This window comes from Euprymna scolopes, chromosome 21, assembly GCF_053919585.1.
Source record: "Euprymna scolopes isolate OS-2025 chromosome 21, ASM5391958v1, whole genome shotgun sequence".
NCBI lineage: Eukaryota > Metazoa > Mollusca > Cephalopoda > Sepiida > Sepiolidae > Euprymna > Euprymna scolopes.
This window is the reverse complement of record NC_136502.1, coordinates 12,461,052-12,483,384: the sequence shown is the minus strand read 5'-3', so window position 1 is coordinate 12,483,384 and position 22,333 is coordinate 12,461,052. Positions and strand designations below refer to the sequence as shown.

Sequence of the window (22,333 nt, the reverse complement as noted above, 5' to 3'; positions counted from 1 at the left end):
GTTTGCGGAGGACGTCAGCAAGGGATCGAGAAAGTCAATTCCAAATGCTATTGACCGAGACGTCGGTATTTTAAATTCACAGATTACGTACACGTTGAAAAAAAACAACAGTGACCCTTTCTCGTTATCGATCCATAGTGCACCGTATGGCATCTCAGAATTAAGCATCACCGTCACTGAGAAGCTGGACCGTGAGGAGAAGGATGCTTTTAAGATCCAGGTGATAGCGAGGGATGGCGGGACTCCGCCGAGGGAGAGTGTGCTAGATGTTTATATCTCGGTCACCGATATTAACGATAACCCGCCTATTTTTTCATTAAGTGTTTATAATGTTTCAATCCAAAGTAACGATTACCAGGATTCACCGATTCTTGCAGTGACCGCCATGGATCCGGATGCAGGCGCGAATGGTCAGGTCTCATACGAGTTCAGCCCGCAGACGTCCGACGAAACAAGGCGGCATTTCCGGTTGAATAAAGTTTCAGGGGAGATAACCTTAGTCGGAAAAACTACCTCAACGCTTAAAGTACGTAATACTCTATTTGTGAAAGCGGTCGACAACGGAGAGTCACCATTTAGTGCTTTGGCGGTCGTCTTGGTCAACGTAATTAACATGCAGAATATGGCGCCTCACATATTTGTGACGTTCGTGTCGACGTCGGCGGAAAACACGGCGGATATTTCCGAAGATATCGAAGTCGGCAGTTTTATTGCCTACGTGAAAGTGGCGGACCACGACCTCGGGCAGAACGGAGAAGTAAGCTGTTACCTACAGCACGACAAGTTTCAGCTCCAGAAATTGGATCCGAAAGAGTACAAAGTGACCATGAAGAATCCAGTGGATCGCGAGGTCAAGGAGACGTACAATATCACGATCCACTGCCAGGACAGGGGATCGCCACCGCTAAACAGCGAAAGTAAGTTCATGATCCGGGTGATGGACGTCAACGATGTGCGACCAGAGTTCTCGAAGAATACTTTTAAGTTTAGCATCGTTGAAAACGAGAAGCCAAATTATCACATCGGATTCATAAACGCTTCGGACCCGGATGAGGGTCTCGGGGGCAAGCTGACCTATTCGTTACTGGGGAATAATAAACAGTTCCAAATAACGCAGAATGGATTAATATTAGCGACTAACTCTCTGGATTATGAAATGCAGGATGTTTACAGGTTCCAGGTTTTGGTGCGAGACCACGGGACGCCACCGCTAAACAATACTGTGAATGTTATTATTGAGGTCCGCGACAAAAATGATAATACTCCGTATTTTACATTCCCAAGTATAAACCCATACACAATGGACGTCCTTTATTATCCGTACCGCACCAACAATATTACTGTGATCAAAGCATCCGACAGCGACAGTCGGGAGAATGCTTTTCTTAAGTACAAAATAATCACAGGAAACGAAAAGCAATTATTTAACATCAACCAATACACGGGTTTGCTAGCTTTCAACCGTGTGGTCAGTCAACACGATGCGCGGTCCTATGAGCTCGAAATAATCGTCAAGGACAGTGGAATTCCAGCATTGACTGCGACGACAACATTATTCATGACACTCATTGTCAGCAACAAAAGTACGGAGATGTTAAATGCAGCCCCGATTCAGACGGGCGATAAGATACACTTGTACCTCGTCATTTCGATCATCCTCGTTGCGGTGATTATTTCTGTGGCGATAACGGTCGCAATGTCGATATGCATCATTCGATGTAACGACTCGAGGAGCGCCCCGCTGCGAGGAGGACCGAACGGCGCCAACCGGTGCATGAGCGTTCAGAAATATTTTAAATGCCCCACACACCAGTCGAACTCAGAGTCCGACGTGACGAGATCCACCTCAAATCTTAGCAAAAATTCACAGTTTCGGAATAAACAGAAATACGCAGGATCAGGTCACAAACATCACAATGGTCCAGACGAAATTTATGAGGTAAGTTTATTTATCTTTCTTTCAAATTTTATTTTATTTTTTATTTTTTGCTTTACGTCAATGAAATGTTATTACTTTAAATAGTTCAATCAAACTTTTTCAAATTTGAATTTATCTTAAGTAGGACAACTCCTGGAGCGAATGTGGTATTGTGGTGACGGGGATATTTCTAATTAAGAGTAGAATAGTCAGTTTTAAGTATTTGAGACTAAGGATGACAAACGACACTCATTAACCCCACATTTTTTAATAGCTATGTGCCTAATTTGTTCATTTTATATTCTTATATTTTGTGCAAATAAATATTGCAAAGTTAAAAAAAACAAAATTATTGTTTTCGGGTTTTTCAAGCAATCCCCGAAAACAGTGGGTGTTCTACAATTTGAAAGGATTTGAAGAGCTAAACCTGCCTCTTATCTAATTTTATTTGTATTTTTTTATTATTATTTCTTGTTGAGTGTTTGCAATTTGTCGAACTCCAATTACCTTTCATGTGAGTTTTTGTAAATACAATTTGTATCAAAACCATTTGGCCATATTTTAAGTAAGATTAAGCCTATAGAGTGAATGCGGTATTGTGGTGATTGTGTCAAGTTAGAGTAAGTCTTAAAAAATAGTCAGACAAAATGTGATAGGACTACACCACACCACCCCTTCCTCCCATCAAACAATTTTAAACTTGTGACTAATTCACAATTGTTATTTCTTTATTTTGTTGTAACATTTATTTTAAAATCAAAAGATTTACATAACCTTGTCGTATATTTGGTGCTTTTTATCTCCGGATGTTAAAAAATAGCATTAAATGATGAAATTGATGAATTTACGAAGTAGTCCAGGTGAAGAATGTATTCGTAGGATAAAATACCAGTGAATTTCCACCGGCTTAATAAAATACTGCTCAATAATATATAAAGTTAATTATTTTAATATTTATTCATATAAACATGTACAGACTTCGCTACACTGACATGACAGTATTTCAATATGTAGTTAATAGTAAGATCTCCTCAGGCGAAAAAAAAAAAAAAAATTTCTATGCGAAGCTTGTACATGATATACATAGTCCGCATGAAATAAAGTTTTTATTTATTTTTTATTCCTTGTTGGATAATTAAAATTTCGTAGACCGGTTTATAATGTTTTTTTGTTGTTTTTTGAATTTGAATAAGTTTTCAATAATAAGATTTTTCTATAATATTATATATATATATATATATATATATATATATATATATATATATATATATATATATATATATATATTAGTGATGGGACGATTCCAATATTTTTCCTGAATCCGATACAATTATCAATTCCGATTCCGATTCTTTATAAATCTCTAAATATTTAACTATAAAGGTGTTATTTTGTCCCGATTACCGTAAAAGCACACGTTAAACATGCAAATATTTTCTCAAACGTAAAAACAAACTTGTGAGGAAGGGGGGGTGATGTAAAGATTTTAGTTTTACTAGAAGTTTAAATCTATAAATTTTTATTATTTTATTATTACTACAAGCAGTGAAAGATTTTGTTTTAAACCAAAATCAAATAATTAAATCAAATAATAAGATTATTAAAGGAATCGGCTTTGGCATCGGAAAATAGGCTCAAATTTTCCCGATTTTGATACCGATTCCGATACCCCAAAAAGCTCCCATTTTTCCGATTCCCGATTCCAATTAATCGTCCCAACACTAATATATATATATATATATATATATATATATATATATATATATATATATATATATATACATATATATATATATGTGTGTGTGTGTGTGTGTGTGTGTGTAAGGTTGGTGAGAGTGGGACCCAGCAGAGTGCTCAATTATTTATAAAATAAGAGCATAATATTTATTTTCAAGGATTCTTCCAAAAGTAAAGCCTCCTATTTTTTCTAACTCAAAAAGTTGAAGAGCTACGAACATGGGAGTAGTACCATTAAAACAAGCGACCTTTTTTTGCTCCAGAATTTATTTTTCTACATTGTCACCACCATTCTTAATGCATTTTTGCTAGTGATGAATGATGGCTGTGTATGGGCGTCAGGAACTCGCTTTTTCATACAACAGTGGTTCTAAAAGCTAAAGCCTCCTATTTTTTTTTAAGTAAAATAATGTTGAAAAGCTACAAAGACGGGAGTGGTACCATTCAAACGAACAACCTTTTGTGCTCCAGAATTTATTTTTCTACATAGTTGCCGGCATTATCAATGCATTTTTGCCGGGAATTAAATGACACATCTCTGCTTCTGGCGCACGTCCATGACAGGGATTGCGTTTCTTAGAATCTCGCACCGTCAATATCTGTAACAGAGAGATGAAGCTTTGGATATATAGATGCAGCAGCGATAAGTGTGTATGTCCAGAGTTTTTTGGGGAGTTTTGATTCAATGAGTAGACATCTTGCCATTTCAAAAAGTGTCCGTCATTATCTTTCCACAGTTCCGTTTTGGTGTGGTGAATTAGGGGTCGATTTTTCATGTTTGATACGATGATTAATTTATAAAAGTTTAAAATCTTTATTAGTGAATTCTGTACCATTGCCAGAGCGAATACACTTTACTTCACCGTATAGGACCATGTCAGTTAAATATTTTTTAGTTACTAGCAAGGTATCAAATTGGTTCTTTAAGAAATAAACCGTTATTAAACCGGAATAATCATCTACAAAATTTAATGCTTACCTTAAGTTTTCTCTGCCCATCGGTTCCACGGGACCGTTCAAGTCACAATGTGATAGGATTTTCGTGGTCTTCTTGTCTGGTATCTTGTTTTGGTACTTTGTCATTTTTCCCTGCGTATGTGCGTGTGTGTATGTGCGTGTGTGTATGTGTGTGCAATTAATAAGGCTGTTTACAAAATATAAACAAAAATAAAAAACGGAACGATCAAACAGGGATGAATAAATAGAAATTGTTGAATACAATATACGCGAGATTTTTCTTTAAGAACTTATTTATTTTGGAGTAAATCTTTCAATTACTGTTAATCAAATCTGGGGATGGTAAAATTTTATTTATTTATTGAAGTTGAAGTCCAATGTAAACAAATTCAAAGTCCAATGTGCAAGGGACAGGAAAGCGGTTCGATCAGTACACACACAGAGACACGGTGACACGCCACCAACACGATCCAGCGTACACAATCACCAACCGGCCCTTCTTTCCTCACCCCTTGCCTTCCAAAACGACCTGAATTTATAGTTGTCGAAGACCAACTTGATTTGCATATATGCACGAGATTTATAAAACGCCGTCGGCGCCATCTTGGAATTCTTTTCTTATCCTAGCTTCGCAGCGATGACAAAGCACACACGCACACCTAGGTCGTTTGAACGGTAAACCCTCATTTTCACAGCTTTTGCCAGATTTATTTTTTCATTTTTTTTTTCTTTTTTTTTTTTTTACACTTTAATATTTTGAGAGAAAGACCTCCTTCTCAAAAAACAAACGTCCTTTTTACTTATTTATTTCTTATGTTTATTTTTTTAAAATAGTGTATTATTTCTCCCGAAATATTATCATAAACAAATTTTTACACTATGCTTTACCAAATTTCTGAATACATAATTTTAAAAAATATTATTGGATATATTTGTTTTTTGTTGTTTTTTGTGGAAAAAGTCGGAATGATATAAAATGAGATTAAAAAACAACAACAAGAAAATAACGACACCGTTTTATATAAGATATGAGGTATAGGTTAATCACGAACAGTTGTTTCAGCGTTTTACGTAGCTGGCACATCAACATTGAAAACCAAAAGCATAAGCACAACATCATCGTCTGACATCTTTTCTCTACACGAATCCAATTAATAATAGGATGAATAGTTTGTTGCCCCCCCCCAATAAAAGGCGGTTGTACCTGTAAATTCATCCTTGTCCATTCGTCCGTTCATCTGTCCGCACTTTTCTCAATAACTACACCTCGGAATTTTTTTAAATTTTTGCACAAACATTAAACATGATATGAGTAAAAAAGTAACAGAACAGAATTTTTCAGAAAAACTCCCGTTGCCCCCCTCCCCTCGATGAGTGCCTTTCGGGTTAAAATGGCTAAAATTGACGCTTTTGTGCTTATTTAAAAAAAAAAATGACTCCTTAATGTTTTATAAACCTTTCTGAAAAGTTGTAACTAACTAATTTCTATATAATTTTGTTTGGCTATACTTCGCGATAGCTCTTGGGTGTGCCCCAGGGGCTTTTTAAGGCTAATAAAAACACTCAATTTTTTGGACTATTTTACCATATTTGTCCAGAATTTTCTGCGTATGTCTATTTAGCAGTTTTGCATGGTGCTGAACTCAAATTTAAAGATGTTAAGGCCTTGAGGACTTTTGGGCCTAAATGGAGGGGGGCGGGCAAATGATGAACTTAGTCATTTCATTTTTTACATGGTGCAGAACTCAAATTTACATATGTTAAGGCCTAAAACTGTACCGTTTGTTCATTTTCACCAGGATTTGACGTCCCATGGGGACTTTTGGGGCTAAATTGGGCGGAGGTCAAATGCTGAACTTAGTCATTTTTATTTATGCCTCATTCACTGAGTACTCACAGGGGACCATACATGCTTCACTTGTTTTTCCTTTTGTTTACGTTTCAACACTACTGATAAACCGACATAGAAATCCCTTCCAGAGTGTTGCATCTACTAGCAGCAAAGAGCTTATGCAATATAAAATATGACTGTAGCACTGCACATCCTCACACTGAACGAAGTGAAAGAGGTCTTGCGTTGCCTGTGAAGCAATAATGTTCCAAGTGAGGATTTGATACTTGCAAAAATTTATAATAACATGCCTGAGGTGCTTACTTCATGGGTTCTACAGGTCTTTGAGTCAGTTGGTCATACCGAAACATTCTCCTCTGATTGGAATGAGGCAGTGTGTTTCCCATTCTTCATAAATGATGACAATAAAATCTGCTCAAATTACTGAGAAATAAGCCTCATAGATGTTGTAGCTTTTGCTGTTCTCCTGCTGTGTCGATTCCAAAGCATTCACGACTCCCATAATGCCCTTTTCAAAATGGCTTTCGACCAGGCAGATGTTATACTAATCAGATCTTTAACCTTTGATGCTTGAAAATCATTTGGCATTTCAGCAACCCACAGTTCTCTGCTTTGTTGACTTTGCAGCTGTATTTGACTCCGTTGGTCAAGGCTCATCCTAACAAATCATGCAGGCAAAACTTTTGCAGATTTTTCAAAAGTACTACCAATCAACAAAGGCCCATGTACAGGCCTATGGTGGAGAGTCAAAGACGTTTGAGGTGAAAGTAGGTGTGCCCTCTCCCCAATACTTTTCAATTACACAATCGATTGCTTTCTCAATGAATCTCTTCAAGGTCACAAGGGGGTCGTGGTTGGGCAAAATGTGAGCATATCTGATCTTTTTTTAAGTAGATATCATCCTGCTTGGATTAACAGGCGAGGAGATGCAAGATGTGCTCAATCGAGTGCAGACTGTCACTCACAGATTACAGATGCACATAAATGCCTCCAACACAAACGTTATGTCCTCATTGATTCACAAGAGTACCTGGCAGCCGCTTACACTGGATGGAATTCAGCTAAATGACATGGATTTCTTTGTTTATCTTGGCGCTACTATCATGTTAACTTGGCAGATAGTGTCTGAGATTGGACTGCAAAAAGGACCAGCACACTCTGCCTTCTTCCGACTCAACTCTTCTTTGTGGCTTCAACGGGAAATACACTTGGACACAAAGGGACGTGTCTATCTGTCAATGGGGAGGATCATCCTTCTCTATGGCTGAAAAATGTGAGAGCAGCGGATGTGTGCAAACTTGAAGTCTTCGATAACAGTTGTCTTCACAACATTCTGCGTTGTCACCATGGAGATCATGTTCCAGTCTCTACTCTCTGCTGAAGACTAAACCTACGCCTCCGACTGTCCACCGTTCTTCAATTATGTATCTGGTAGTTTGAACATGCAGTTCATTGCTCAAAGGGAAAGCTCATTCATAAGGTCTTCTTCCCTACTTCCCTACTCCTTGCCTGACTGTCAGAAACGTGTTGGTGGGTATCTGAAGACCTGGACAACGACAAGTGAGGACGAACTGGTGGTTGGTCTCTAGTGGTGGAATCGAGAGTAGTAAATCTAAGCTTGTGACATAGTCCAAGAAACTGGACTGCGATAGTTCAAAATGCAGTTCATGTTCAGGAGAAAGCTGGCTCAATCTGACAACGATAATAACCATGACAAGCACAAGTAAATAAGATATATATTGGAAATTTGTCAACATTAGTCAGGTTTTTAATACTGTGAAGACTACAACAGTTTTGCCCCTTAAACTATATAAAGAGTTGCCTCCCCTTTGTCTGGGTTTTGCTAACATGTTATTTAAGCTGTTTCGTAACTCAGAGTTATTTTTTCTTTGTTTATTTACGTGTAATCACTCTCTTTGTTCTCATCATGTAAATAAAAGCAAACATATAATCTCCTTGTCTGTGTGTGTAAAACTCAAAACATGATATGTGTTAATTGATTTATCTTTTTGTCAACCGTCAATATAACTTACAATATGAATTTTATTTGAAATAATCAAGGTATGTTTTTTATTTAATTCAAATTGAACTATCAATGGTTATTAATTAACGAATTAATTAACCGCCAATATAAAATATAGATCATCCACAGACTGCTGTTTCACCATCGTTACGAGTCTCCATTTTAGCTTAGACACATTTCACATATCCTGTCAAGAATCGAAAGTGTTGTAATATCATAGTCTGACATAGTGTCTTGAGAAACAATGGATACAACCTGAAAAGGTGTCCGCATAGTGAATAGTTTATAATGAAACAAGAGTTGTGCAATCTGCAGCCACAATTTTTCAAAATCTGCCATTGTTTAAGTCCAATGTCAGAGGGTAATTAAAAATGATTGAAAGCAGAGCTGGGGTAAGCAGAGATACTGATATTTGAACATTTCACATACAATGTAAGCCTTCTACAACTTATTTTCATATGTTTTAGTCGAACACGAGGTTATTTGATATAACGTCTTAAAATGATGGCAATCTCAACACTTATGATGGTCAGAAGCTGTCCTCCTTGCAAGGATTTCATACCTATTGAGGATTCATCAATCATTCCGACAGACCAGAGGATGATTTGACAACAGTAGCTTCTTTTGTCGGGATGAGGGACCGTCCTGTCTGGTTTTAGAAAGTGCGCCCTCCCATCCAATTATTTTTGTACAAACCAGAGTGCCTCCTCCTAGCTTTCTTCACCTTTTGACATGTGTCAATTATGCTGCAATGAAAATTTGGAAATATTTTAAGAAGGTTTAAAGCGATGGAATGAATGCAGTATTTTGGTGAAAGAAACTAAGAGTAGACAAAAATTTTGTTGTCAAAAAGTATGACACTTGACTCCCAATCCCTTAAAATTAAATCAGGCATAATGCCTGCGTTAAATAAAGATGATTCCCTCTGACTCTGAAGTGGTAATATCTGTCAGTGTCCCAACTATGGGTTAAATGAAATCTGACTTTGGTGCGATCTTCAACTACAGACGAGAATGGGGCCCCAATTTAGGTGCTCCGGTGAGTGTATAGTCGCATTTTAATAGGCATTACTTTGTACTGAACTCAGTTCCACAGTTCTAGCGCAATATCTTACTGTTTGTGTTTCAAGGTGCCTTCAATAAGTTTCTAGACTTTTTTGTACAGACATTTAAAACTGTCGTAGACTCTTGAAAATTCAGTATGTTATTGCTATACATCTTATGAGATGACTGGCCAATTTTTATGATTTTAGTTTCAAATGAACAACTCCAACAGGAATTGGAATAAGCCCTACTAAAGCCTATTTCAAAGATTCAATTTGGACGTTAGGAGACTTTAGAAGAACAATATGCGATAAAATTCTATTTTAAACCTAGAAAAAAAGACTATAGAAACGTATGGAATGATTCTGACTTCTTTTGGACCATGTTGCATGAATCGAGCATTAGTTTTTGAGTGGCATAAGAGATTCAAGGAAGGCAAGGAGTTTGTGAGGGATGATGAGAGGTGTGGGAGGAGTAAAGAAGTCAGAAAACCAAAATTGATTAGCTAAATAAATTATTTCATAGATAAGAACCGTTGAGTGTCTATAGACAATATGTGTACAGTTTTATGTCAGTGTGAGAACTGTACACACAATTTTCTTGATGAACTGAACATGTGATAAATTTGCACGAATACATCAATCCACAACTCCATCCTTGTCACTATTTTATGGGCATCAATAGTTTCTTCTTTTTTTTTTTTTTTTTACATAGGGGTCACCACTTATCAAAGCCCGGAGGCCACTCAGGGATAAAGGTTATTGCGTGTACAGTAATCAATGAGATAGTATTGTAGTAATCATTAGTATTGGAGATTTGATAAAGTGTCTTACTTAAGGGGGCAGTTTGTCAGGAATTTGTTTATGTTGGATTTGAAGACATCCAAGTTGTAGTCAGGTGGGAAACAGGCGAACGGAAGAGAGTTCCACAATCGTGCACTTCTGAGAAAGAAGCTCTGCTCATGGAATCTACGTTTGGATTTAGGCACAGATAAAGAGTGGGGAAATTATTAACAGTAGTTTCAGCCAGACGGGTCTTTCCCTTCCTATAGTTCAGATCTTGCTCACTGTGACTTGTAGTTATTTCCTAAGCTCACGGAAAAATTTATAGGCTGTCGTTATGAGACAATTGAGGAGATGAAAGAGGCTATGATGAGGGTTATTGATATGCTTACACAAGAGGACTTCCATGGGGCTTTTCGGGCTTTGTTTGAACAGTACAAGTGCATTGCAGCCGGAGGAGATTACTTGGAAGGGGACTAGAGTTTTATGTGTGTACTATCAATAAATGTGCCTATAAAAAAAGTCTGGAAACTTATTGAAGACACATTAATCAAGAAATATTTTGAGATTTTAAAAACTTTGAGCATAAAATTTTTTATCAAAAAGACTGAATTCAACATTTCTTCTATCCGACTTCTTATTATCTAATGATAAGTTGTGCTAATAAAATGATGCAACAATTTACGTATGTTTTGTCGTTTGTTTTCACTTCATAATAATATATATATAATATTATATATATATTATATATATATAATAATATATATATAATAATATATATATAATAACTGACAAGAAAACAGAATTATTACTTTTTTTTTAATCAAATATTTATTGAAATCGAAAATTCAATAACTTAAACGATTTCGATCTTTATTAAAATTCAGCTAATATCAAAATCATTTTCTTTCACAATCATAACAATCAAAGAAAAATAAATAAAAGATGAAGAAGAAAAGCTACATTTGAATTTATTATATCATAAAATTGATAAGGACAGAAGAGGGTAAAATGGAGAGAAAAACCTCTTTAGACCATAGCATTTCGAAGCTAAATGCCTCTCATCAGGAGAGTAGAAGGGTCAACATTATACAAAATACGATATATATATATATATATATATATATATATATATATATATATATATATATATATATATATATATATATATTAAGTAATGTGATTTATAATTTAAAAATTAAAAAAAAAATTTTTTTTAATTTAAAAATCAAATTTTAATTAAATTAAAAATCAGTTTCATAAGAAGGAACAACAACAAAGTCAATTATCTGTACGATCGTTTCGGAAATCCGTGCTTTATATTTGTGGTATACATGAAGTCACGTAGAAATAAATATAAATATAAAGCACGGATTTCCGAAACGATCGTACAGATAATTGACTTTGTTGTTGTTCCTTCTTATGAAACTGATTTTTAATTTAATTAAAATTTGATTTTTAAATTTAAAAATTTTTTTTTTTTTTAATTTTTAAATTATAAATCACATTACTTAATATTGAATTAGCTCTAGGACATTTAACTATCGAGCTTATTATATATCTAAATTACAACGAGCATTTCCTGTATTTTAATTAAACTAGTAATTTCACTATTACATTAAAATACACTTAGCTCTTTAGACTATTATTCTAATCTCCTTTAAATTTATATATATATATATATATATATATATATATAGTGACGTTAGATCTTTTGTAGGATAGCCCTTCCACAAATGGAAAATTTAGTTTTGTCAAAAAGAAAATAGTCCCGCAGTCTGCACACGCACCTTTAATCTTCTTTATGAATCCTCTCTAGTCTTGCATTGAGTTCTGGGTTAAGATTAGACTATACAAAAGATAGAATAAACGCCACTGTGGAGCGCATTATGGAATGATGGACAGCTATCTGTGTGAGTTTATGTAAAGGCAGAAATATAAAGTAAACGAGCTTTTTAGATGCAAATACTCACTGATATGAATGGATTATCTCCCCTTTCGTAAAAAATCAGAACTTTTTTATTTCTACATTTTTTTTTGTATTATTTGCATTCTTCGGGCTACTGTTCTCATCTTGAGTGTTATTTTTACAATGTTGCGATCGATATAACCTCTGACCTTCTTTAGGTGCATTTTGTTGAACTCGGGAATCTTTCTGGAAGCACAGAATCTACAGAACCCTTTATTTAATCACACCAGGGTAGTATGTTCTCGTTCCATCAACCATGACTGCATAGAAGTCTTAAGTAATTCACAATAGTATTCCGATTGTTCCTGCACTAAGAATTGAACCTTCAACCTCTAGAAAACAATAGTAATTTTACAACTGAATTTTATCGAGTATTTTATCCATTATGCTACAAGTGCTTCAGTACAGTAATTTTGTACAGATTCCCGAGTTTGATAGAAAGATTCCCGAGTTTGACAGAAAGATTCCGAGTTCGACAAGTTACACCTGAAAAAGATTAGAGCTTATATCGATCAAAACGTTGTGAAAATGACACTCAAGATGAGAACAGTAGTCCGATTAATCCAAATAACCAATCGTCATCTCAAAAAAATCAGGAACGTAAAAACATTTCGATTTTTCTTCGTTATTTTATTTTTTATTTTTTTCTTGGGAGAGAAGTTTGGGGAGGGTATTTCTACAAAAGAGATGTCTTGAATGATCATAATTGTACCCCTCCCCTCCCCCGATTGGGCAAAATAAAATTATCTTGGTTCTCCTGTAGCTGATGCCTCCCTGATTCTACTTGCACCTTTTCTCGCTCACATGCTGAATTCATAGCAGTGGGCCAATATCAGTGGAATTTTTTTTTCTACTAAAACGGTCATTAACAATGTATTTTTTAAATGTTTAACATATTTCAAACTGATAAAAATAATTGCATAATAAAATTAAATTAAAACAAAAATCATTTTTCTTATTTCGATTTATTTAACTTCCAATTTTTACTTGATACCAAAAATTAAAAAAGCTATTATTTTTATAGTATTTTCAAGTTAAATTCATTTTTTAACGATATTTTTGCTTATTAAATTGTTAGATGATTTGCTAAAATAACTTAATTTTTAGTAATCATGTAAAAACAAACTCGATGAAATAATTTGAAATAATGAAAATAATTTTTTTTTAATTTTATTTTTATTGAGCAATCAGTTTGAAATATGTTGAATATGAAAAAAAGAAAAAACAACATTGTTAACGATCGTCAAAAAGTGTGAGTTCCATATAAAAACGTTGATTTAATTTAAATAAAGTAAAATATGCATCAAGTGCGTTTGAAAGCCAAATCACAACGCAATATTAGGAAAATAAACAAATATTTTACTTGTTTGAAATTTATCACAAATATTTGTTTATTTTCCTAATATTACGTTGTGATTTGGCTTTCAAGCGCACTTGATGTGTATTTTATTTTATTCAAATTAAACCAACGTTTCTATATGGAACTCATACTCTTTGACGTGATTCTCGCGTTGCCTACGCACGGTTCAAACATTTCAAAATACAAACGCTGAGATACAACACGCAGCTTTTTACAAACAGACTGGCATGTTGTCACTCGAAACACAAGAGGCTACTATTTGAGATCGTGTCTAACAGGGGATTGGGAGTAGTTGAGCATCAAGATGTCCGTTCACCTTATATTTAAACTTTTTCAGGTTAGTACAGTCAGGGAAACAGGCAACAGGAAAGGAATTCCAAAGTTTAGGAATCTGAAAAAAGAAACTTTGAGATTAGAAGGCTTTCTAACATCTATGAACCTTAACAGAAAAATAGATGGGATTTTGCAGGAGTATTTAAGTCGAGGGGCTGACAAGTGCTACGAGTTCATCATAGCATATTCTATTAAAGTACTTGTAAAACAGGCACAGGGATGCAACAATGTGACGATGGGACAGTGGCTGGAGCTTGGTAGATAGTGCAGGACCTATTAGCTTAAAGGCTCTTCTTTTGATCCCCTTTAAGAGGTAGAAGTTAGTGATTGGTGTTTTCAAGTGCGCTTGATGCATATTTTATTTTATTGTTAATGACCGTTTTGGTAGAAAAAAAAGTTCAGATGTCGGCCTGCTACAAATTCGGAATAGGGGCATGTGAGCGAGAAAAGACGAAAGTAGAATCAGGAAGACATCAGCTACATGAGAACCGTTGCTTCTTCTGGTTGCATGTGTTCATCATGAACTCCTGACCTGAAATGGAACACATACATCAAGTCAGTTGCCAAGGTCGCTGGAAAAATGGTAGGATCCTTCTACCACTCCAGAAGATATCTCACTGCTGATGCAATGCTCTATCTATATGAAAGCCAAGTACGTCCAAGGATGGAGTACTGCTGCCACATCTCGGCAGGAGCTGCTAAAAACAGCCTTGACAGTACAAAATCGACTTCGTGGCTTAGTGGGGTATGCCCTTTTCTCTTCCCTGCAACCTCTCTCCCACAGAAGAGACATTGCGAACGTGTCTTTGTTTTATCGTTACTTCCAAGGCAAGTGCTCGTCTGAGCTCAAATCTCTGATACCCCCTCGCCGCCAATCTTTCACGATAGACACTCGTCTAGTTGAAACCACTGTCAAAAATTTTCCCCACTCTTTATCTGTGCCTAAATCAAAACGTAGATTCCATGAATAAAGCTGCTTTCTTAGAAGTGCACACCTGTGGAACTCTCTTCTGTTTGCCTGTTTCCCACCTGACTACAACTTGGATGTCTTCAAGTCCAACATAAACAAATTCCTGATGAACCGCCCCCTTAAGTAAGACACTTTATTAAATCTCCAGTACTAACAATTACTACGATACTATCCCATTGATTACTGTACATGCAATAACCCTTATCCCCGAGTGGCTTCCGGACCTTGATAAGTGGTGACTACCATGTATAAAAAAAATATGTGTAAAGCTGTAACAAAAGCAAAAAGCAAACAAAACGATGAATAAAATGTATTTATGACAGGTTAAATGTAGATCTACAATAATCTTGGAAAAACAAAAAGGGAATCGGTGTAGATGATGATGGAATGTACAAACATCAAGTGAACAGTGGAACATGGTTGGATGAAAATCAAATCTCGAAACCAACGATTTCCGTTCGCACTTCTAACAATCAATTGGCAATTCACAAACATAATAGAATCATTTTTGTTTTCTCTCTCCAAGGTAAATTCGACTTATTTATTTTGAAGGGAAGAGGTGGTGGTGAGAGGACTTGATTACTTACCCATAAAATATACCAAAATATAAACCTAGACATTTACATTTTATACGTTTGTGATAAGTAAAATGGAAGAGGAGGGTGGAGGAGGGGGGCTGGTTTCAAGTAAAATATAAACCTGGCCATTAGTAACATTTACATTTTATACGTTTGTGATCTGATCTGAAATGGAACAGGTACATCAAATCTGTTGCGGAGGTCACTGCAAAAATGGTGGGATCCTTCTACCGCTCCAGTAGATATCTCACTCCTGATGCAATTCTCTATCTGTATAAAAGCCAAGGACGTCCAATGTACTGTTGCCACATCTGGGCAGGAGCTGCTTGAAGCATCTTATCCTGTCTTGACAGAGTTCAAAATAGACTTTGTAGCTTAGTGGGGGGTGTCCTTTTCTCTTCCCTGCAACCTTTCCCACAGACGAGACGTTGTGAGCCTGTCTCTGCTTTATGGTTACTTCCATGGCAAGTGCTCGTCTGAGCTCCAATCTATGGTCCCCCCTCGCCAATCTTTCACGATAGATACCCGACTAGCTGAAACCATTGTCAAAAATTTTCCCCGCTCTTTATCTGTGCCTAAACCTAAATGTAGATTCCATGAACAAAGATTCTTTCTCAGAACTACACGCCTGTGGAACTCTCTTCCATTAGTCTGTTTTCCAGCTGACTACAATTTGGTTATCTTCAAGTCCAATATAAACAAATTTTTGATGAACCGTCCCATTAAATAATCCAATTCACCAAATTTCTACTACTTAACTTTTACTAAGAAATTATCCCATTGACTACCGTACACTCAATAACCCTTATCCTCTAGTGGCCTCCGGGCCTTGATGAGTGGTGACCACTTTGTAAAAAAAAAAAAAAGAAGTAAAATAGAGGAGGGGGGCTGGTTTCAAGTAAATTGCCTAACAATAAGAAGAAGGTGGGAGAGAGGGGGAGAAATTCCACTGTAGAAAAATCTTATGTAATGATTAGGACTGTGACAACAGCATATTCTTTGCATTGTTTGGACTCTCGAGTTTATATCCGACACAGTAAAACACAGTCAATCAACCGAGAACCACATCAGTCTGTTTAAAAACATATAAGATATTAACGGATATAGACTCAAGAGTCAAAATAATGAAAAGAATATGCTGTTGTCACAGCTCTAATGATATTTCAAAAACGAAATTATACTAATGAGATTCAACATTCTTATTGGGAATTTTTAGATGAGAACTGATTTTCTTCTTTTTTTTTTTTGCTCTCCAGTTATGGGTTAAATATTTTCACTGTCTCTCTCTCTCTCTCTGTCTCTCTCTCTCTCTCTCTCTCTCTCTTCGTTAATATAGAAAGAGAGAGGAGAAGGAGAATGAGGAGGAGGAGGAGGAGGAGAGTTAAAGGAAGCAGCAACAGAGGGAAACTGATCAACTTCGACTGTTAATGAACACAGAAAGAGAGAGAAAGAGAGGGGGAGGGATAGATATGAAACTGAAAGAAACTTAGGAAAAAAATAGATCACGTGGTGAGTTAATTACAGCTGAGAGATCTTTTTTATTACTCTTTTTCACCCCTCAAAAATTGCATATTATCACTCGAAACACAAGGGGCTACTATTTGATATCGTATCTAACAGGGGATTGGGGGTAGTTGAGCATCAAGATGTCCGTTCACCTTATATTTAAACTTTTTCAGGTTAGTACAGTCAGGGAAACAGGAAACAGGAAAGGAATTCCAAAGTTTAGGAATCTGAAAAAAGAAACTTTGAGATTAGAAGGCTTTCTAACATCTATGAATCTTAACAGAAAAAAGATGGGATTTTGCAGAAGTATTTAAGTCGAGGGGCTGACAAGTGCTACGAGTTCATCATAGCATATTCCATTAAAGTACTTGTAAAACAGGCACATGGATGCAACAATGTGGCGATGGGACAGTGGCTGGAGCTTGGTAGATAGTGCAGGACCTAATAGCTTAAAGGCTCTTCTTTTGATCCCCTTTAAGAGGTAGAAGTTAGTGATTGGTGTTCCATTCAGATGTGACAACAAACTCTGTGCATGGACGAATAATGGCTTTTTAGAGATATTGGATGCTGATTGGAGATATAGATTCAACACCTCTATCCACTATGCCACAGGCCGAAAGGCGCATTGGATGGAGGTATTGAATCTATATGGTTCCAGGTGAGCATTGTCTGAAGATAACGGTTTCAATCTTACCCAAAGAAGGCCAGAGGATTAGTTGGCCAAAACGTGGTGAGACAACAACTATGGAAGGCAGTAATTACTGGGGATACAGTTAATCACCCCCCAAAGGCCAGCAGATGTTGGGCGAAACGTGATAGAGCAAAAACAACTATGAAGATGAAGACAATAATCCGCAAATAAATATACAAATTACTCAAAGGGGTCCAATAAAACAATAATATATAATTTAGGGCAACCTTGATAACTGTAGGTTTCATTTCTAAACATTGATAACATGGCCGCCATAAGGTGACGTCATTTGGGAGATGCAATATGCGACATCCGGATATATGGAACGGAATAGGTTTTAATAGTTGACTCACATTTTAATAGCTGCTGCGTTCTATAAGCAATGGTATATTAAAAAAAAGAAGTCGCAACTTCCTTTCCTGTCGTAATGTTTTTTAAAGTTAAAATTTATTTTTTAAATAAAATAGAATCCTTTACGAATCTCTTATTTAAATGGAGTTATCTTCTGTTTTTAATATATATTTAAAAAAAAATACTTGTGAACGAACCTCTTAATATATTTAAAATATATTTAAGAAATACTTGCATTAAACACGTAAACGGACCTCTTAACGAAACTATTAACAAATACTTGGAATGTTTTTTTTTTTTTTTTTTTTTTTGTAAAACAATAAAAAATATATACTCCTATGGAGCTATCCTCCTATGCGCGAATTTACATTAAAATTCGTCTGAAATAATTATTCAACAATTAAGTTATAATTTTGGGGTAAATATTATTCAAAACTCAAAATTTAATTTTAAGTTATTTAAGTGTCATTTGTAACTAATACCGCAAGGTAAAAATACCAGGTTGAGAAACTGGCGCGGTCTATCCTTCTCTCGGGTGTAGATGGGACTCTCTTAAGGCGTGGTAGGCACCCCATCTAGTGATGGCGTCACGATGAAAAATACCCTTGATAGACCTGGCGAAGCATCAAGTATTCAGCTACCGACAAGATTCGAATTACACTACAAGCTCGTGTAGTGAGTTCAATCTCGGCTATGGCCACGCTGGATGGATGTAACTAATTGAGAAATACAAAACGACTACTTTTGCGTCTTTTGCATCAAAAACTATTAAAAAGTATTTCGTTTTATATATTCGGATGTCGCATTTTACATTTCCTAAGTGACGTCATCTTTCGGCGACCATGTTATTAATGTTTCCACATTAAACTTACGACTGTGAATATTGTTTAATTTAGTACTTATTATGGTTCCAAATATTTTAGTTAAGGATTGAGTGTATTATTTGGATTATTGTTTTCAACTTAGGTGCTCTTCTCACGTTGTTTCCGTCCATATAACTTCTGACCTTCTTCAGGTGCATTTTTTTAAACTTTGGAATCTTTATTTATAACTTGAGAATTATACGCAATTTCGAACTGAACCTTTATGTAATCCATTGCAAGCAAAAGTGAGGCCAGGTTTTATAAACAAAAGTGAGCTCAGATTTTATAAGCAAAAGTGGGCTCAGATTTTATGAACAAGGGTGAGCTCAGATTTTATAAGCAAAAGTGGGCTCAGATTTTATAAACAAGGGTGAGCTCAGATTTTATAAACAAGGGTGAGCTCAGATTTTATAAGCAAGGGTGAGCTCAGATTTTGCAAGCAAAAGTGAGCCCAGGTTTTATAAACAAAAGTGAGCTCAGATTTTATAAGCAAAAGTGGGCTCAGATTTTATGAACAAGGGTGAGCTCAGATTTTATAAGCAAAAGTGGACTCAGATTTTATAAGCAAGGGTGAGCTCAGATTTTGCAAGCAAAAGTGAGCCCAGGTTTTATAAATAAAATTGAGCTCAGATTTTATAAACAAGGGTGAGCGCAGATTTTATAAGCTTCTGACCTTCTTCAGGTGCATTTTTTAAAAACTTTGGAATCTTTATTTATAACTTGAGAATTATACGCAATTTCGAACTGAACCTTTATTTAATCCATCGAGCTAGATTGTTCTTGTTGTATCGGCCATGACCGGGTGGTTGTTTAGTTAAATATGAAGACTACAAAAGGAAATCTTATTTTAACATTAAAAAATAACAACTTTATTTGTCATCCTTGTTAGTTGCGTGTAGAATAGAGAAACAGGTTAGCAGGAGAGTTCAGTGTCTGTGCGCATTTGTATTTATAGTAGTTTTGAAAAGAATTCTTGATGGGGGAACGTGGATTAAATATTTGACAGGCCTGTTGACAGAGAGAGAAAAGTGTTTAATGTATTTATGTGTTGTAGGAGCGTGCGTCCGATAGTAGAGACGGGACAAAAGGTTAGTGTTAGGGAAGAGTACGTGTATGAAGTGCACGTGGAAACAAGTTTTGACAATAGCCATGTTGGCTTCTTGTACTCACGCTAGCCTGGGCCAAAGGTCCAAGCGAATGTCTGCTGCCAGCGAAAGTCAGGAAGAAAGAGGGGAAGAGCCTTGTCGGTCTCAGGTTTTATATACTCGGTCATGTGACTGGGATCTGGCTTGTGATTGAGCAGGCCAGGAAGAAAATGGATTTCAAATCTCGAGCCGCGAGAATTAACCCCTACTACTGTGCTTGTTACAAGTTCGTCTACTACAGAAGTCTTAAGTAATTGAAGTTTGATTATTAATTGATATCGCCTGTAGTGAAAATTGAACCTTCATCTCCAGGAAATTGTCTCTTCCAATTAATTGTATAAAATGCCTTTGTCTGTGGCGTCACGTGCAACGGGTTCAATTCTAACTACAGGAAATACTAAGAATAAAATAAAAATTACTTAAGATTTCTACCCAGTCATGGCTGTCGGAACGAGAGCAATCAACTCTCATTGATTAAATAAAAGCTTCAGCTTGAAATTCTTTATAGACTCTTGAGTTTGAAAAGATGAAGAAGATGAATGGATCTGCCGAAACATTACGAGAACAATGAGAACCATAGTTCTAACAAGTCAAATAATACGATTTATTAACTGGCATGGCCGGGTGTTTGAGCTAGTAAGAATTAACGGAAAGGTAAGGGAAAAGAAAGAAAGGAATAGAAGAAATAATCGGAGAGTGAGTGGGAGAAGGATGAAAAGAGAGAATTAAGGGGAAAAACGATAAAAATAAAAAGAAAGAATAAATTAAAAACAAAAAACTGAAGACAAAAAACGAAGGGACAAAACACGGAAAGGAAATAATGAATTGTGAAAGAAGTTATGGGGTGAGGAGTTTGGATAGGAATGACGGGGTAAACAAATGACTGAATGAAGTGTCCGGTCCGAGGAAGTACGGGTGGGTTTCGGTGGTGTTCGAGGGGATGGGTAGGGGATATGATAGGTGCCGCCGTCGAATGGAAGGACTATTGATTGGTCTGTCAGTCTCGGCCTGCGTTTTATTCAATCATGAAGAATAAACTCTAACACAACTTCGATTACCAATAGATCTATTTCAAAATCATTCCCAATAAAAAACGTTTTTGTGTTTTATTTGCTAACCCTATTTTTTTTTTTTTCATTTTTTTATTATATATTATCCTTTTATTTTGATTTTTTTTTGTGCGTGTGTGTATGTTTTTTATTCCAAAATTAGCATTTTTAAAAATAGTTTCGGTCAGATGACATTTTCTCATTAAGTGTGTGTCTATTTTTTTCGTGTGGCTGGGTTTTTTACACGGACATTTTATGCCTAAATACTATATCTCTCTATCTATAATATAAAGGACAGTTGCATGCATGTATCTTCGACTAAACTAAAAAGACAAACACCTACAAAAATGAAGTTTTTTGGATCGACATTGCGCTAAGATTTAGAAAAAAAAAGATCATTCCCTGACCCTTTAGTAAGAAGGATTGGTTTTCCAGATAAATTATTTACTGAAAGGGAAATAATTCTGTTTTTTTTTTTATCAAAGAGCTAAGTCCCTTATGCAAGCTCATTCATTGATGAATCCATAAAAAGTATTTGTCCATATGCATGTATGTATATATGTGTGTGTTCAGAGAGAGGAATGGGCTGGGAGAAGAAGAAAGAGGGGGGGAGGGAGGGGGAAAGAGAAAGAGATGTTTTAATACATATCTATTTCAAAATCATTCCTAATAAAAAACATAATATATATATATATATATATATATATATATATATATATACATATATATATATATGTGTGTGTGTGTGTGTGTGTGTGTGTGTGTGTGTGTGTATATATATTGCATATGGGTGTAATCAACCAACAGAAAACTATAAGCACACAAGTGGGTGTAAAAATAGAACAGGTCAACTATATATATATATATATATATATATATATATATATATATATATATATATATATATAAATGCATGCGTGTGTTTGATAATGTATAGAAATGAAACTTGGCCAGTGAAGGTTGAGGTCATGTGTTGCATGGACAGAAATGATTTGAGAATGACATAATGGTCGTGCAATGTAAATTTTAATGGTAAGTTCAGATTTGATTACCTCGGAGGAAGATTAAACCTGATCAATATATGAAAATCTGTGCAAATCAGGAGACTTAGTTGGTTTGGTCACATTGAAAGAATGGATGAGAGTGTTACAAAAATGAGTGATGGGATATTAATTAGTTTGTGCGTAGAGGTTACAGGTTCACCTA

At 35.7% G+C, this 22,333-nt stretch overlaps 1 protein-coding gene across 2 annotated transcripts in view; it reads left to right on the top strand.

Annotated features, from left to right (window-relative positions):
- The window catches only part of LOC145241999 (protocadherin beta-12-like), a 270,193-nt gene that overhangs the window by 219,410 nt on the left and 28,450 nt on the right, over positions 1–22,333 (top strand). For both annotated transcript variants that reach the window (XM_080104886.1, XM_080104887.1), the window contains exon 2: positions 1–1,939. This exon is cut by the window's left edge and continues 479 nt beyond it. In XM_080104886.1, the coding sequence (XP_079961012.1) occupies positions 1–1,939 (1,939 nt within the window). The remainder of the gene's footprint in view (positions 1,940–22,333) is intronic.